General features: G+C 36.6%; 1 protein-coding gene across 18 annotated transcripts in view; it reads left to right on the forward strand.

Moving 5' to 3' along the window:
• The window catches only part of EFCAB3 (EF-hand calcium binding domain 3), a 722,802-nt gene that overhangs the window by 403,403 nt on the left and 300,187 nt on the right, over positions 1-19,212 (forward strand). For 17 of the 18 annotated variants that reach the window (XR_008916397.1, XR_008916396.1, XR_008916398.1 and 14 more), the window contains exons 127-137: positions 100-153; positions 532-633; positions 928-981; positions 1,997-2,101; positions 5,871-5,924; positions 7,400-7,501; positions 11,589-11,642; positions 12,337-12,441; positions 13,819-13,872; positions 15,377-15,478; positions 18,790-18,843. Coding sequence is in view for 15 of the 18 variants with exons in the window: in XM_056817026.1 (XP_056673004.1) it covers positions 100-153; positions 532-633; positions 928-981; positions 1,997-2,101; positions 5,871-5,924; positions 7,400-7,501; positions 11,589-11,642; positions 12,337-12,441; positions 13,819-13,872; positions 15,377-15,478; positions 18,790-18,843 (840 nt within the window). In the remaining 3 variants the exon portion in view is untranslated. The remainder of the gene's footprint in view (positions 1-99; positions 154-531; positions 634-927; positions 982-1,996; positions 2,102-5,870; positions 5,925-7,399; positions 7,502-11,588; positions 11,643-12,336; positions 12,442-13,818; positions 13,873-15,376; positions 15,479-18,789; positions 18,844-19,212) is intronic. The other variant, XM_056817035.1, reaches the window with a different exon arrangement.

The raw sequence follows: 19,212 nt of genomic DNA on the forward strand, positions 1-19,212 counted from the left end.
CATTCCTCAGGCTTATTTCATTATTTCAGGATGTAATGAAATGTTATTGTAGGGTTCTTTTTCACCCAGATTCCATCTAACTGGTGCCTTCTCTTACAGAGGATGGGAAGGTCAACCTCAAAGGAATTACAGATAATGCAAAAACTATTCAAGGTGAGTAAGAAGTAATGAAGAGGAGGCAAGTTCATATATAAATATATGCAGAATAAATATGACATAATCTGAGAAAGGAGGCCCTACAACTGGGAGAACCAGGAAAGCCTCCTCAGAAGGCAGAGATACTAATTTAGTATTCCTCAGTTTAAGACTTTTCAGTCTAACATAGTTCCCTGAACCAAAAAGATGTCATTTCTGTTTCCAAATCCATAAGTGATTTTCCCAGCATGATTGGGTTCCTGTCAATGGCTAACTGTCTTTCTTGTTGAATTTGGAGGTGATGGAACACAGGAATAGGTACTATCTTTCACACTCTGGACTCATTACATATACCTCACATTCATATCATACACCATTCTCATCTTTTATAAACAGAAAACGTTGATGTTCAAAACCTTAACAACTTCCTGAAGGACATGGGGATCAAACTCACAGAAGAGGAACAGAAAGATCTCCTGGAACGCCTTCCAGTTGGTGGTTAGTGTTCCAGATGCCACTGTGGCTGTCAGGGGAACTAGGCTTGCTAGTGTGAAAATGATACCATCTAAAGAAAGATGCTTCTTACTTCTCCCTAGGCTGGAGTTCTTCAATCTGAGGGCAATTAGTGAAAAACCATACCACTTTCGCACTTTTGCACTTTTCTCATTTGGTGGGAGGAAGGAAGGAATAGAACCGTGTTTACAGACTAGCTTTACAAAATGATAAACTTTGTGCTACTGTTGCAATTTTCTGTTTCTTCCACTGTGACCTGAATGGTGCCTTGTTTTACAGCCAATGGGAAGGTGAATAAGAAGAATGTAATGAATGCTGTGCAGAATCTTGGTGGTAAGAGAGAAACTGTTTTATTTCTTTGTAGTGATTATATGATTATATATACATAATATATATAACATATGATTATATAATATGATTTCTATTATCACTTCAATTTAGTGATTCAGGAATGTTTCTGCCTCATGATTTCCAATTCTTAATGTACAGCCAACCTGGAGAAGGCAATTTCCCAGATTCTGTGATTCTAGAGAACTTGAAACTCCTTAGCCAAAAATATTTAGACTAGCTGTCCTCTTTGACATAACCCATCAGGCTTGATCAGTTATTCTTACACTGAATGATAGAAGCTTGTACAGGATCATTTGGACTCCAATTACTGGAACAGACCATCTTCATAGCTCTCCCAGTTATTCTCCATGTACTTCCTTAGAGATTGTTGCTTTTGCCTTTGAAAAAGCATTTCAAGAGTATATTTGAGGGGGAAGGGCAGCTGTGTGGTTCACTGGATTGAGAGCCAGGACCAGAGAGGGGAGATCCTGAGTTCAAATCTGGACTTAGACACTACCCAGCTCTGTGACCCTGGGCAAGTCACTTGACCCCCATTGCCTAGCCCTTACCGCTCTTCTGCCTTGGAACCAATACACTATATTGATTCTAAGATGGAAGGTAAGGGTTTTTCTTTTAAAAAGCATATTTGGAAAGTATTCTATAACTATGAATTATTATTTGAATCATCTCATGCTCAAACTGCTAGGAAACATAAATCCAGTTATGAAATTTTTTGGAGAGTCTTTGCATGATCTGTACACAATTAGCACAATTTCATAATTTTCTTATTTGTTTCCCTCATTAGACTGTGAGCTGCTCCAGGGCAGACAAAGTACTTTTGATTTGTCTTTTTACTTACAGCACTTAACAAAGTGCCTTGCACATAGGAAGGACATAATAAATGCTTGTTGACTGGAGTTGGCCTCAAATCCCCACAATTTAGCACAATGAATAACATAAAGTGGGAGTTTAATGAATGCTTCAGTGGTTATGTTCTTTAATTTTCTTCTTTCTGAAGGCGGGAATGTTGATGTTAGCAAAGTGGAAGAGGTTCTGAGAAACCTGGGGATCAAACTTACAGATGAAGAAGTTGAGGAGCTACTGAGAAATCTGCCAATTGATGGTGAGCATTTCTTATGCTTTTGTGTGCTTTGGGGAAAATTCTGATTTCTTGTCTGAGAATCGCTATAAGATTACTTATTGAACTCACATGAAAAGATAGAAATATCTATAAAGTCCTTCATAATATATGAACAAATATTATCTCTGACTGAACCTTCAAGTCACAGTTTCCCAGAATGCCATGCACCACAAACACAGAAATGGAAGATTCCTTACTCCCTCCTGAGGATCTTAGAGGCCATCTTTAAGGAGAAAAGTCATTAGGGAATTCTAACCAGTCAGATAAAATTTTCTAGTTCTGGCCATGGAGTCAAGAAGATCTAATCTCCAATCCTGTTCTAGATACTTACTAGTATGATCACAAACAAGTCACATGAGGATGGTAATAGTATCTGCTGTATAAGGTTGTTGTAACAGTCAAATGAGAAAAATATATACATATATTCATTTATGGGATTTATATTATATATATTTTTAAATATATAGTGTTGGGAACCTAAAAGTACCTTAAATTCTAACCATGATTATTATATATTTTTAAATGCTTGCCTTCCACCATAGTATTGGTTCCAAGGCTTTAAGTGGTAAGGGTTAGGCAATGGGGGTTAAGTGGCTTGCCCCAGGGTCACACAGCTGGAATTGTCTGACATGGTTATTATTTTAAAAGATCCATGTTTTCATTGATCTGTGTATCCTGAACATACTATAAGTCATGCTGATCTACTTGTACCTTTTCCTCTTCCTTTCATAAAAAAAAAAAACCATCATCATCTAGAGACCAAAATTCTCATGATGGTCCCATATACACACAGTCTTATGGGTTTTGTAGGTTAGGCCAGTGATGATTTCCTGGAAGGGCATTTAAATATTTACTTGACCATTGTAATGGAAAATGTATATACTACAAGCTATTTAACAATTAGCATGCAATTAAAAATAATAAGCAGGGTCTATAACTGGGTCTGGATTCATGGTCTCAAAAATTGTTTAAAGGATGCTCAGCTCTAGGCCCTTCTGTCTAGTTACCAAGGAATGTGATTCTTCAATATTCCAAGAATTCATGACCTTATCAGTGTGAATGTCCATTTATCAACATATTTCTTAAACCCTCTCTCATTTCTTAGGCTGCCTTGGAGAGTTTCTAGTAGCCAAAATAACAAATGTGTGTTCTATATCTAAACTAATTTGACAGCTGCAAATTCACAATGTGAGTGTGGTTTGTTTAAAAAAAAAAAAAGAGAGAGGGAGAAGGGGATGTACCCCACTGAGGAGTGGCTTGTACCCCCCTAAGGTATAGAGAGGGAAAAAGAGAGGAGAACCCCCCTTCTATAAAGAGGGGTTCAGGAGAGACAGAAGATGTAATGGATTGGCTCAGAGAGAGGAGTGGGGTTTGAATATTTCCCCCCCTTCTGCCTTTCCTCCTTAGCTAAAGCTGCTCTCTCCAATTTGCTCTTGTCCCTCTTGTCCCCCCTCCACTATTTGAGACCAAGGGGTCTCCCCTTGATCTGTTCACTCACAATCAGCTTGGGGAACAGATAACTTTTAATGTTAACTCAATCAGGTAATACAAAGGAACGATGAGCAGGGAAGAATGGGAACAGGAAAGTGGGAAAAGGGGGTCCCTGTCTCTATTTTCCCTCCTCAAGTTTGGGGGGGGAACTCAGGCCTTGGCAGGCTGAGTCCCCCTGAGAGAAAGTCAGGTGGACTCACCCCTGGGCAACAGGAGCTGAGTCTGCTCAGGTTTCTCTTTAGAAGTCCTTTCAATTGGGAAGTGTTGGGAGGAAAGATTTCCAGTCACCAGCAGGAAGAGTGGGTAATGCTCAGGAAAAAGTCTTTATCCAAGTTCTCTCTTCGATGTCTTAGAGACCCTCACTACTCTCAAGCCACAGTCTTCTCTCCTCAGAAAATTCACTCCTGGGGCCCCTCCCCCATCAAGGTGATCAATTTCATATACTCTTTAGTCTGGCACTTTTTCTCTAGTGCCAGCCTCTATCACAGATTAGAGAGAGATACAACCATATAGACAGTTGAAAGAGAATCAACAAGTCTTCTCAACTGATTATGACATGGTTGTGAGTTATAGTGCTTTGAAATCCTTTTTTAAATGGTACTTTGAGATCTTATGTTTTTATTAGTTAGAAGACATTGCCTACCTTATGCCCTTCCTCCTAGTTGATAAGGGTTTGCCTGACATTCCAAACCTGAGGATGGGGGAAGCACTCAAGCTACCTCAAAGGATTTTATGACTTTATCCCCTTTGATGAGAGCTTACAAGGCTGAGAACAACACCCAAGCACCAAACAATACTGAAAGTCCAACAAGCAGTACATGTCAGGGAATATCACACAGTAGCATTAGGGATCTTTGTGTCCCTTCCCTGACCCTTCTCCTCGAATGCCTCTGGGCTAAGGGAGAACGGAGAGTTCCAGGATGGAAGTAGGGTAATACCCCAGACCCACAATAATAAATCTAGCAATTGGATATTCCTCCTTGGACTTTTTCCATAGCCCCGACTACACTATCAGTAACATCCTTGAATAACACTTTCATTCTTCAAGATGAAGGAGTCTGAGCTGTAATTCTTTGGGCAAGAACCAGTAGTCACTATCTCACAACAAAACTCATTCTCCCACAACTGGACATGGGGAACAGGAGAAAGAAGGGGACTGAGGATGATACTCGGGGACTTTGTATCCATAGCACTGAACCTTACAGGCTTCTAATAAGGATTAAATGAGATATTTCTATTATGTAGTTGGTACATTTTAAAGAGATGAACGAATGTCATTGGTCACATGTTTGTGTTGAATACCATAAGTTCATTCTTTAGTGAAATGCTTCAATTAAGGGGCTTTTAACAAAGTTAACCTACAACAAGGAATTGATCTCCTAAAGAGGCCATACTACTTCTACCTGAGAAATTCAAATGCTATTTAAAATCAACATTTTTATGATAAAATTATTGATTTATTTCCTCAGAGTCAATATAGCTTGCACAGTTAATTAGACAAAGTCAATTTGCAAAGATAAATTAAAATATTAGCCTCATTCAAGAATGAAGACAGAACATTGAAAGAAAAACTATCTCCTCCTGTCCTTGTTTTATTAAAAGAAATTGGAGTTTGCTACACACAGGGTCATATTATTTACCTTTTGGAAAGGGAAAAAGAGATCATCTTATTCAGTTCCTTCATTTTGTAGTAGAAAAAGTTCAGACCAAAATATGAAGGATCCAATTTTTTGTATCTTCCTCCTAAAAAGTTCTGAATCAGATCTACCAAATTAAAATGCCTGTTGACAAGTTCTGAACTTCAATAGCAAAGAAAAAAGCAGCTCTCTGAAAGACTGTGGAACTCTAGATATAGGACTGGCCTCAGAATCAGGAATAACAGGGTTCAATAACTTTGACATGTACTATCTTTGTAACCCAAGCCTCAGTTTCCTTATCTGTAAGAGCAGTGATAATAATAGTACCTGACTCTCAGGGTTGTTGTGGGGATAAAATGAGTTAATATTTGTGAAGCACCTAACAAATCTCAAAGCCCTACATAAATGCTAACTACTGTTGTTACTATTATTAGCCTCAATTTACAAATTGAGAGCTTCCTTCATTCCTTAGCTGCCTCTTATCATTTAATCTATAGAGAAAAGAGGATAAAAACTGAGTTCATAAAAATTTAAATTCCTTTGGTTTATCTCATAATTTCAGAATGTAATAAAATGCTATTTTTCTTCCCCCAGTCCCATCTAATCTATGCTTTCTCTTATAGCTGATGGGAAGATTGACTTCAAAAAAATTATAGAAAATGCAAAAACTATCCAAGGTGAGTGAGATGCAGGGACAAGAATTCTGGTAAGATCTTGATATTTTTCACATAAATCTATGAGAGGAAGTATGGCAGCATGAACAGATATATACCATAGCTTCAGAGTCAAGATGACCTGGATTCAATTTCTGCCTCTGAAACTGCTGGCTGTGATTGTGGAACAAGTTACTTCCCCTCTCAAGAAGTTCTCTTAACAGTATATATTACTAATAATTTCCTGATCTATATCCATAGAGATAATCAGTTTATAAAAACATTTAGTAACTGCCCACTGGGTCTGTTGTAGACACAGAAGATACAAACACAAAAACAATTAAGTACTTCCTGCTCACAATGGCTTCTACTGGAAAGCAACATGTACATATCTAAATAGAGAGAGATTATGTGTGATGTAATTTGAGAATGGGGAGGCCTACCATGGGTTAAATTTGGAAAGGCTTGTCATAGGAAGCAGAGATTGTGGATATCCTGAAGGTAGAGAGGAGCTCTAAGGTGGAAGTAAGGAGAGCAGGGGGATCAGCCAGGAAGATGATAACATAGAAACAAGAAATGGAAGGTCATGTGTTAGCAACAGAAATAGGCAGGGAAAGTAAGGAGAGAGGAGTTTATGTATTTCACTCAGGAGAAATAGGGAAATGGGAGTTTATTGAGGAATATGGTCAATAGATCTGTACTTAAAGACAATCAGTTAGGCAGCTGTATCAGAAATGGAGTGGAAGAAGATACTCTTGAGGAAACAGATATGGGCAATTATAACATCTTTTCAAAGGAGAGATGGAGGGTGTAGCTGTGTGAGTAGAGAGGAAAGGGAGGAGATATGAGTTGTTATCAAGGGAGAAATAGCAAGATTAGGCAAATGATTGAATATGGAGGAGGAGAGAGTTTCAGGAGTCCAGGATAACAACTGTGGCATTACCTATTGTGGATAAATCTGTTAAATGATCATCTCTATTTAAATCTCCCTTCAGGCTTCCTAAATGCTCTCCAGATTCTTTGTACCAAGTTCTGACAGATTCCCGAGAACATAATCACCAGGTTTATGTTTCACTTTTCCTGCTATTGAGAAATACAAAAGTTCTAAGTCTCAAAACTAGGGATGAAGTGTCAGATTGCATTCCTGTGAGTCAAAACCACTCAGATAAACGTTAAAAAAAAAATCAAACCTTAGTTATTAGCCAGATCAATATAGATCAAGTAGTTACTGATCTTTTCTCAGTTGACTAGTTAATTCTCTCATTCCTATTTAACATTCCTCATTGTAAATCTCTTCAGCCTATCATAGTCTCCTGAAACAAAAGAAAATATTTTGTGTTTCTGAATTCACAAGTGATTTTCCCTGCATTGTTAGGCTCATCCCAAAAGCTGACTCTTCTCTTCTTATTGAATTTAGAGATGATGGGACACAGGAATAGGTAGTATCTTTTGTACTCCTCACATTCCCACCATTCACTATTCTCATTTTTTATAAACAGAAAACATTGATGTTAAAAACCTGGAAGACTTTCTGAAGAGCATGGGGATCAAACTCACAAAAGATGAACAGGAAGATCTCCTAAAACGCCTTCCAATTGGTGGTGAGTGTGGCAGATTCCATTGTAGCCAGCAGGGGACCTTGGGCTTGCTTGTGTGGAAATGTCTCATGCTGGCTAAAGAAAGATGCTTCTGACTACTCCCTAGGATGGTGTTCTTCAAATTCAGGGCAACCACTGAAAGCTAACATCACTTTTAACAACTCAGGAGCCTAAGAATTTTTAAAGAGAAAGCAGAGCAACGAAAATGAAGACAAATGAATAGAACTGAATACCAATAAAGGAAGTGAGGGGGAGAAGATAGAAGACAGTTGATTTAAGCAGTGATATAAAACTAACCCAATATTGCCTCAAATGGAAAATGATCTAATTTTAGTCCAACCCAAGTAGGCTAGCAACGGGGCTGTAGATTCTGGACCAAAAATCCTGCAGGAGTCTGACAGGAAATGGGGCCAAAATTGCTCAGTTTATTTGTCTCAAACAGAGGGATATAGATGTATTTACAATCAGGTGACATTCCATAGTTAGTATGAAGTTTTAGTCTTATCTTCCAATGGAAATTCAGGAAAGTGTCTGTCTTGTATTAGACTCTGGGGAGGCAAGCCTGAACTCTACTAGTATTCCATCTACAATTACTACTGAATTATAAAACATTTGGGAATCCAGCTATCAAGACAGACAGAAATCACAGTGGTGCCTTGATATTCATCATTAATTTGTTCCAGAAGGCAGGTTGAATACCAAATGAATTTTTCCCATAAGGAATAATATAAATTTAATTAATCTATTTGCAAAAACCCAGATTTTATTAGGCATTATATACATTAATGAAGTGTATTACTAAATGATGTAACAGAGGAAAGTAGATTCATCATGCTGGAAGACCAACTCAGGCATAGGGTCAGGCAGGCAAAACCTGACCCTGCAGGATTTGGGAAGAAAAGGGGTTCAATTGTTAATCTTTAGGGACTTTCTATTTCCCACTTTCCCATTATCTTATCTCACAATCTCACTTACCCTACCTTTTGGGTGTTCCTCAAGAATAAATAGCTATTTCAATAGATCAAGCGCCTACTTATAATATTTAGGGAGAGGGACCTGAAGCTTTGCAGAGGAGAACTATATTTTCTCCCCAAGGAATAAGAAGCAGTTCAGTCCTGGATTTTGCTTCAACCCAGTCTCTGAAGAAATATAGTCTGTAACCCTGAAGACAACTATTGTGGATTTACTGAGGGAAGAAAGGGGAGAAACTATCTATGCCCCCTCTTCACCCTTTAGCTCCATTCCATCTCTACCATACTCTAGTCCTGAATTAAGTGGTAGGGGATTCCATTTCTCCCCCTCCATTACAGTGCCACTCCAGATTACAAAAGAACCCATTACCAACAGTCACATCTGGCAGTTGTAAGAGACTGTGGAGTAGAGCAGCTATCTTGGGGGTACAGAATTCTAAACAAGTACATACAGAATTAAATCAGACATCTTGGTTCCTATACAACAGAAAGGCTGATACAAATAACTGAGTGAGGGATAGATACAGGAAAAGAGACAAAATGTTCCAGAAACCTTTGTGGACTTTACTGGTGGTAGCCATTTTGGCACACTAGTACTATTCTATATTTGGTACCATCACTAACATGTTTAATGATATAATGGGGGCTACAGTAAATATCAATAGATATTGGGATTACATAACCATGGAAATATATACAGTATGGCCAACCCTCCCAGCTGTCTATGGTACCATTGTGGTGCTCTGGCAATTATACACCACCATCAAGAAGGGAATGAAAATAATAATGGGCAAAGACACCAACAACAACATAGACAACAGACTGAATCAATTGTTCTCCCAAATGGCAGCAATTAGTGAGGTGTGCCAGTAATTCACAAAGAAAAAGAATGAGAAACTGGGAAAGGGAAAGGAGCTAGTGACTGGGAATGCTACTAAGGATACTGAAAATGGCAATGGCAATGGCAATGGCAAGGACATTGATCTACCTACAACAACAGCTTTAACAGTAGGGTTGTGCTCTGAAAAGGTGATGGTAGACAAACACTGAGCCCATGAGGAAGTCCCAGGGTCACAAAAGGTCATGCCTCTCAGGGATTATACCAAGGTTACCCCAGACTCAGGTGTTCTATATGCAAAAATCCTTAAGTCTTTCAGTATCCAGGATTTAGATTCCCTAAAATGGAGAATGCCAAAATTTGGCTCCAAACCATTCAAATATTTGAGAGTTGAAAAGAGCATTTAAGTTAAATGAACTCCTTTTCTAGGATGTATAAATCTTACTTTCAGAATTATTTAGCCCCCAGAAACAAACACAGTTCATTAAGAGAATGAGGGAAGGTAATAATCTAACAAGCTTGCCAGAATATCTTGAGGATTTTGATTTTTCCAGACCCTTGAACTTAACATATCTAAGAAAGGCACTTGAGGACTTATTAGAAGCAATCAAAAGTTCCTGCAATAGACCAAGTGCTTGGGGGAAATTCGAAAGACTGAAGCAGGAGCAAAAGGAGCATCCTACTGTCTATATTGAGAGGTTCATGGAAAACACTGAGGCTATATTGGGGTACACACAGGACAGCCAGGAAACCATCCCCCACATTAAGAGGCAGTTCTTAAAAGGATGTTTCCCAAATCTCAAACACTTCTTTAAGAACTTTTGCACAAACTACAAAGCATTAACTCTCCAGGAATTGAGGGACTCAGCCACATATTTTATATGAGACTCATACCAAGCAACAGAAAGTAAAGGAGGAATTGAAGCAGAAACTAGAAAGAAACTAAAGAAACACTCAGGCAGACACTATAGTCCTGAATTAAGTGTTGGGGGATTCCATTTTTCCCCCTCCATTACAGTGAACATTAAAAATACAGACAAGAAATAATTATATTAAAATATTTTAAACCAACTTTATCTGTATTGAGAGGAATTCATGGCCTAAGCGAATGGTAGGCAGGAGAAATGTTACTGTCTAGAAGAGGGGTCTCCTTCCATAATATCTGAGTGCATACACCCTTCTGTAGTTCTTTCTCTTTCTCTTTTCTGTCCCTTATCACTACTGAACCCTGTTTGAAATTCACGTAATATAAACTTCCCAAAAATCTATCCAATTCTGTTATAATAAAGAACTGGAAGTGTACAGGGTGTATATCAGTTGGGGAATGAATAAAGCAGTTGTCATATGCGAATATAATAGAATACTATCGCACTGTAGAAACTAGATGGGGAATTGCTTCAGAGAAATACAGGAAGATTTTATGAACTGATCCTAAAGGAACTGAGCAAAATATAGAAAAAAATTGTAAAATGATTACATCTTAAACATAAGTATCTTTGAAGATTTTACATTGGAGCTCTGCCTTGAGAAAGGCTATTGATGAATCAAATTCTCATCTCTTGCCAGGGAAGTTTTAAGTTATTAATGTGGAACAAGATAAAAAATCTTCATTCATAATGGTCAGTGTATGGATGTGTTTTTCTTAACAGTATTTTTCTTTGTTATAAACTACAGTTCTTATTGGGAGTAAAGGGATGGAAGTTTTGGGGCAGAAAAAGAAGTAGGAAAAAATGAAAACAGCATCAATTAAACATGTAATAAAATATGCAAAAGAGAACAGGAGTTCAGAAACTGTCACAGAGAAACACAGTGTTGGAATTAGGTTGTTAAATTTGTCATACACTTTCTAGAACAAGTTATACATTAAATTAATTTAATCTAATAAATTTAATGAAATTTAAATTAAATTATATATTCTTAGTTTTACCTACCAAAAACACAGCCTGTTTCCACAGAAGTGCACTCTACTATCTCCTCTAAAATGGTTCTCAAGTAAAGAGCTTGTGAAATAATACCCGTTAGAAGCAAAGCTGTAGTCTGCAATAAATCCTTCATTCACTATAGTGGATTCCATTACTACAAACTCAGAAGCATCCTTGTTCATGAAATGGATTCATCTCCTTTGGAACTCTGTGTATTTCTTTACTTTATTCTCATCGGGTGGGAGGAAGAAAGGAATAGGACACTCAATATGGGCTAGCTTTACAAAATGATGAGCTTTGTGCTACTATTGTAATTCTCTTTTACATCCTCTGTGACCTGAATTGTGCCTTGTTTTCAGTCAATGAAAAGGTGAATAAGAAGAACATAATGAATGCTATGCAGAATCTCAGTGGTGAGTGAGAAACTTTTATTTCTTCTTAATAATTATAATGTGATTCCTATCATCCTTCCAATTTATTGACTCAACATTTCTGCCTCATGACCTGCAATTCTTTATGTACAACCAGCCTGTAGAAGGCCATTCGCCAGATTCTGTGACTATAGAGAATGTCAAACCACTTAGTCAAATACATATATATAAGCTGTCTGCTCTGCCATAATGCATTAGGTTTGACCAATCCATTCCTTACTGAACTTTGAACAAATCATCTTCCAAGATTTCCCACTGATACCCCCATGTGTGTCCTTAGAGATTATTTCTGTGCCTTTGAAAAAGGAATTTTAGGAATATTTGAAAAGTGTTTTATGAATGTGAATTGTTACATATGTATTATCTCACCCACAATCTGTTGGGAATGATGAATCCATTTCTTAAATTATAAAATTTCTATAAAATTTGTGACTAATTGGCAAAATTCTTAGTTTTCTCATTTGTCCCCCTCATTAGACTTTGAACTGCTTGAAGGCAAGCACAGGGCTTTTGATTATCTTTTTATTATCAGAATTTATCACAGTGCCTAGTACATAGGAGAGACTTGTTGTCTTGACTTGGTTTTGAATTCTCACTATTTAATATAATTAATAATATATTAATGATTTATTGAATTCTTACATGATTATGTTCTTTAATTTTCTTCTTTCTGAAGGAGGAAATGTTGATGTTAACAAACTGGACCAGGTTTTGGGAAACCTGGGGATCGAGCTCACAGATAAAGAAACTGAGGAGCTTTTGAGTAACCTGCCAATTGATGGTGAGAATTTCTTATGCTTTTGTGTACTTCTGGGAAAACTTTCATTTCCTGTCTGAGAAGTCTATAAGGATACTTACTTACTTACCTACTTACTTGCTTCACACGAAAAATGGCAATATATATGGATAAAGCCTATCATATAATGTTTGATGAAATATCTCTAACTGAACCTTCAAGCCATGAGTTTCCCAGAATGCCACAAAGAAGAAACACAGGAATGGGAAATTCCTTACTCCTTCTTGAGCAGCCTAGTGACCATCCTTAAGGAGTAAAGTCCAATGTGACTGTTATGAGGGAATTCTAACCAGCCAGATGAAATTTTCTAATATTGAATTTGCAGTCAAGAAGACCTAAGCTCCAATACTGCTTTAGACACTTACTGGTATGATCTCAGACAAGTAGCTTATCCTCACTTCACCTTTCTTCTCTCCTCTGTATAAAAGGAATATTAATAATGTCTGCTACATAAAGTTGTGGTAAGAATCAGTTGAAACATATATATATGTTTCAACTGAATAATTTAAATACTTTTCAAACAACCTTTTTATAATAAACTTACATACTTGTTTACTGAGAAACAATATAACTTATACAGCTAATTAGACAAAACCAATTTGCAAATATACATAAAAATATTAACCACATTCAAGAATAGTCAGAACACTGAACAAAACTAGATCTTCTGGTCTTTGCATTATTAAAAAAATAAATATAGGAGTTTCCTAAACAAGAAAATCATATTATGTCCCTACTGGGTAGGTATATGGATAACACCGTGTCTGGGACCTTCATTTTACAGGAAGAAAGTTGAGATTAATTAATATGAAGTGGTCAATTCTTTTCCAATGCTAAAATAAATGTCAGATTATAAGTCCTTCTGATAGTCAATAGCAAGGAGAAAGGAAACTCTCTGAATTACTGTGGTATAGTGTACATAGGACTGTAAACAAAGTCAGGAATATCAGAATTAAATACCGTAGACATGTACTAAGTTTGTAACACAAGCCAAGCCATGTAACCTTTATCAACCTAATTTTCCTTACCTGTAATAATAATATCACCTCCTGACTACCAGGATTATTGTGAGGATAAAATGAGTTAATATTTTTGTTGAAGTATTTGACTTATCTTAAAGCCCTAGGCAAATGCTAACTATCATTGTCACTATTATTATCCTCAGATTGAGAGCTTTCTTCATTCCTCAGCTTTCTCTTATGAATTAATCTGTAGAGAAAATAAAATAAAATCCCAAGATAATTACCTGATTTCATAGGAAACTATTCAATTTCTCTGACTTATCTCAGGATATAATGAAAGACTTATTTTGTGAAGTTCTTTTTCACCAGATCTCCTTCTAACATGTGGCTTCTCTTATAGATGATGGAAAGGTCAACCTCAAAGAAGTTATCGATAATGCAAAAAGTATTCAAGGTGAGTAAGAAGTGAAAAGTCAGGTACCATCTCAATATTTTTCACATGAGTCCATGAGAGGAAGCATGGCAGAATGGATAGAAATAGAGCCTTAGAGTCAAGAAGACCAGGATTCAAGTTCTTCCTCTGATAATTACTTGCTGTGTCATTGTGGGTCAAGTTATGTCCCACTTAGGAAGTTCTCTAATAGTACTTATTACAAATATTTCTTGATCTGTATACACTGACATAATAAATTGGCTAATATTTAGTAAGTTCCCTCCATGTCTCTTCTAAACACTAGAAATACAAAGACAAAAAAAATTACATTAAAAATTTTCCTAATTTGCATTGTTTTCTGTTGGAAACACAACATGTACACATATAAATATGTACAGACTGAATATGATACAATTAGGGAAGGAGGTGGCCCTACCACTGGGTGAATAAGGAAAACCTCCTCATCAGAAACAGAAATCTGGTTCATCTCAAAGGAAGAAAGGGACTCTGTAGTATATGTAAAGAGAACATGAGGAACCACCAGTAATTAATATAGAAACAGGAAATTAAAGACCATGTGTGAGGACAGAAATAGGCAGGAAAAGTGAGCAGAGAGGAGTTCATGTGTTTGATTCAGGAGAAATATGGAAATGGTGATCTATTGAGAGATATGACCTATTATTTGAAATGATCACTTAGGTTGCTATGTGGAAGATAAAATGGAGAGAAAAGAGACTCTTGATTCTAGGGAATAGATTAAGGGCAAAAACAAAGTTTCTTCAAAGGACAGATGGAGGATGACTTGAGCTAAGGATGGGGCAGTGTCAGTAGAGAGAAAAGGGACTAGCAATGAGGGCTGTTATCAAGGGGGAAATGGCAATGGTAGACAAATGATTGGGTATGGAGATCTTGAAGAAAAGGGGAATGAGTGTCAGAAGTGCCAAATAACAACTGTGAAAGTACCTTTTGTAGATGAATGTGTTACATAATGATTATTCTATTTAAATCTCCTTTGAGATTTGTTAAATATACTTCAGGCTCTTTGTAGCAAGTCTTCAATTTGCTAGAATGAAATCTTTCCATTCATGTTTTACTTTTCCTCTTGTTCAGACATACCAGATTCCAAGTCTTCGAGTCTAGGATTAAAATTTTGTAGGAAGGCATTTTGGTGAGTCAAAACCATCAGTCAGACCAATGTAGAGTAAGTTGCCATAGATTTTGCCACTGTTGACCAGAGAAAGGCCTAATTACTCATTTACTATTCCTCAGTTTGACTCATTTACTATTCCTCAGTTTAAGACTTTTCAGTCTAGCATAGTTCCCTGAATCAAAAAGATGTCATTTCTGTTTCTGAATTCATAAGTAATTTTCCCAGTATTATTGGGTTCCTGTCAATGGCTAACTCTGTTCATCTTATTAAATTTGGAGGGAAGAGACACAGGAATAGGTACTACCTTTCACACTCTGGACAATATATATATACCTCATGTTCACATTATTCACTATTCTCATCTTTCATAAACAGAAAAGATTGATGTTCAAAACCTGGAAGAATTTCTGAAGGACATGGGGATCAAACTCACAGAAGAGGAACAGAAAGATCTCCTGGAACGCCTTCCAGTTGGTGGTGAGTGTTCCAGATGCCACTCTGGCTGTCAGAGGAACTTGGGCTTGCTAGTGTGAAAATGTCTGATACAATCTAAAGAACAATGCTTCTCCCATCTCCCTAGGTTGGAGATGTTCAGTCTGAGGGCAATTATTGAAAAATCATACCACTTTAGCTACTTACACACCTAAGAAATGATAAAGCAAAGGGGAGGATATAAAATGAAAAGAAATTAACTGACTAGAATAAAAGCAAAGAAAATAGGTTGAGGAATATAGAAGAGAGTAGAGTGAAGGAGTTTTAGAAAAATAACCCAATATTGCCTCAAATGGGAAGTCATCTCATTACCCCAAGGGGGCTAGCAAAGGGGCTCAGGACTAGGGATTAAAAGAAGTGAAGGAGTGTGGCAGGAAACTGTAGCCAAAATTGCTCTCAGGCAGATGGATAGAGGAGGAATCCCCATGAGAAGACACCTCACACTCTCTATGATGTTTCAGTGTTACCACCCCCTCAACCCAAAATGCAGGTAGACTGTGGGAAGAAGGCAAGACTAAACTGTCCCACTTTGGCCAACCAGAAAATAACCAGTAAACTCTCTCCTTTCTATATGAGAATTCACAATGTTTCCTAGTTTGTCTAAATCTTGCCCAGGCTAGTGGTAAGAGGCTCTTCAGACTCTTCCTAAGAGGAAATGTGTTATAAATAGAAAGGAAGACCTGATTGGGAATAAATCAAGGGCCAAGATCCAAATCACAGTTTTGTTATTACCTTTCCAGTGTAGCACCTGAAGAATTTTTGTTTCTATACCATCTTAAATGCAGTTAAGCATTGTAGACATGGGCATTTTTGAATAAATGAAATAAAAATGATAGGCACTATAGGCACTATAGGTAACAAAGTGGTATTATGTGTGGAATCAGGAAGAGTTGAGTTCAAATTAGGCATCAGAAACTTTCTAGCTGTTTGATCCTGGACAAGTCACTGGACCTCTCTCAAACTCAGTTTCTTCATCTGTAAAATGGAAACAATAATAATAGCACTTCCCTCTCAGGCTGGTGAAACGTTTAAAAATGTCTTAATATTTGGAAAACCTTTACAACAAAATCAATCATAGTCACAAAATAGTTAAATGCCTTGAAGAGGCAAAGAACAATTTGGTGGAGTTCACTAATCATACATCCAAAGGCAACAAGAAACATGTTCTCATAGAATATGTAGTCATTTGTTATTGTAATCAAATAAGGCATTATTGAACCCTATATCTCAGACTGAAAGGTTAAAACTCTGCCATCGGCATGATGACAGAGAACTCCCAGATAGATGCCGTTGGAGATCTTTGATCATCTCTTCATAATGAGACTCTCACTAGGGAAGCACTTCTATTTAAAGGGATATGTTATATTTGGCAACAAATACGGCTGTACTAGAATGAGAAATAGATGGCTTTTCACTGTAAAATCATGGTAAATCAAGACTATCCATTCTCACCACTATTATTTCATGTAGTTCTACCTATTGCAATGTAATTCCACTTTTTACAATTAAAAAAATAAATTGAACAAAGAAGTACAGAGTAGGGAAAAAATTATCAGTATTTACAGTTGAACAACAATTTATTTAGAGGACTGAAGATTCAACAAAAAAATCAAGTGAAACAACTTCAGCAAAATAGAAAAATATAAAATAAAGCCACACAAATTTTCAAACATTATATATATTACAAACAAAACTAAGCATGAAAAGACAATAATTGATATTCCAATAAAAATGACTATAGAATTATAAAATACATGGGAATCCAGCGACTAAGACAGAAAGAAATTATGTGCATAGACTTATTAAAAACACCCTCTATTAGAAATATAGGATTAAATAAATAAAGGATGCAAATTGGCTTATGTGTCAGCCATGTGAATATAATGAAAATGGCAATATTAGCTAAATTAATATACTTATTCAGATAATTTGGAGAGACCCAGGGAAGAAAGTTATCTTCATAGATGTTGCTGAAACAATTGTTCTAAACATTCTGGAAAAAACAATTGGGGATTATATTCAAAGGAGTCAATGGACTTCTCATTCCATTAGACCAACTGATATAGCTATTTACTTTATGTCCTTTAGGAGGTCAGAGAAAAACATAAAGGGCCCACAGGTTGCAAAATGAAAAATTGGAGCAGATAAGTAGCACAGTCAATTGAGTATCAGGCCTGGAGTTGGGAGGACCTGGGTTCCAGTCTGGCTTCAGACACATCCTGCCTGTCTGACCCTGGGCAACTCACTTAACTCCAATTGTCTAGCCCTTGTTGTACTTCTGTCTTAGAAATGAAACTAAGACAGAAGGTAAGGGTAAAGAAAAATTATTAGAAGCTCTCTGGGATAATAAAGAATTGGAAGTTTATATGATGTATATATACATATATATAAATTAGAGAATTGTTAAGGCAATTATTACATATGAATGTAATAGAATATTTTGTACCATAAGAAATTACACAATGGAGAGGTTCAGAGAAATATGAGAAGACTTTTATGAGGGAACTGAGCAAAATCCAAAAAACAATTTATAAAATGATGAGAAGATAAACAAAAGCAACTGTGAAAGACTTTATATTGGAATTCTGCCATGAGAAGACTGGTGATGAATCAAATTCTCAACTCTTACCAGAGAAATTTTAGACTATAAGTACAGAATAAGAAATAATTTCATATGTGCCCATTGTGTGAATGTTTTTCTTGACAGTATTTTTCTTTGTTATAATCTAAGATTCTTATTGGAGGTAGAAGGATAACAGTTAAATGGAGGAGAGTGATGTAGAAATAATGTTGTAAAGAATAAAAGAATGAATCAATGAAAGTTATAATAAAATAAGCAAAAGAGAAAAGGAGTTCAAAAAGTCAGAGAGAAAAAAGGTTGAAATTAACTTGTTAAATTTATCATATACTTTCGAAAACAAATTATACATTCTAAAAATTCATAGTTTCATCTACTAAAAAAACAGCCTGTTTCCACACCAGTGCTCTCTTTATGTCCTTTAAAATGGTTCTTGAGACAAGAGCTCGTGAAATAATACCTACTAGAAGCAAAGCTGTTCTCTGCAATAAATCCTTCATTTACTACATTAGTTACTACAGTCAGAAACATCCATGTTCAGGAAAGGAATGGGTTGATCTCCTTTTAGATCACTTTCTTTTTCTTCACTTCTCATTTGGTGGGAGGAAAGAAAGAATAGAACAATGCTTACAGGCTAGCTTTACAGAATGATAAACTTTGTGCTACTGTTGTAATTCTGTTACTTCCATTGTAACCTGAATTGTGCCTTGATTTACAGCCAATGGGAAAGTGAATAAGAAGACCATAGTGAATGCTGTGCAGAATCTTGGTGGTGAGAAACTGTTTTATTTCTTCTTATTGATTATAATGTGATTTCTATTATCCCTCCAATTGAGTGATTCAGGGTTTCTGCCTCATGGCCTCCAATTCCTTATGTATAGCTAGCCTGGAGAAGGCAATTCACCAGATTCTGTTACTCTAGAGAACTTCAAACTCTTTAGCCAAAAATATGTAGATTAGCTGTCTCCTTTGCCATAATCCTTCAGGCTTGATCAATTCATTCTTTATGTTCTGCTATTTAGACTTCTCCAGTATCACTTGGACCACAATTAAAGGAACTTCTTAGGTCTCTTTTTCTTCATAGGTCTCCCAATTCTTCTCCATCCTTAGAGATTGTTTCCATTCCATTGAAAATGCATTT

This window comes from Monodelphis domestica, chromosome 2, assembly GCF_027887165.1.
Source record: "Monodelphis domestica isolate mMonDom1 chromosome 2, mMonDom1.pri, whole genome shotgun sequence".
Classification (NCBI taxonomy): domain Eukaryota; kingdom Metazoa; phylum Chordata; class Mammalia; order Didelphimorphia; family Didelphidae; genus Monodelphis; species Monodelphis domestica.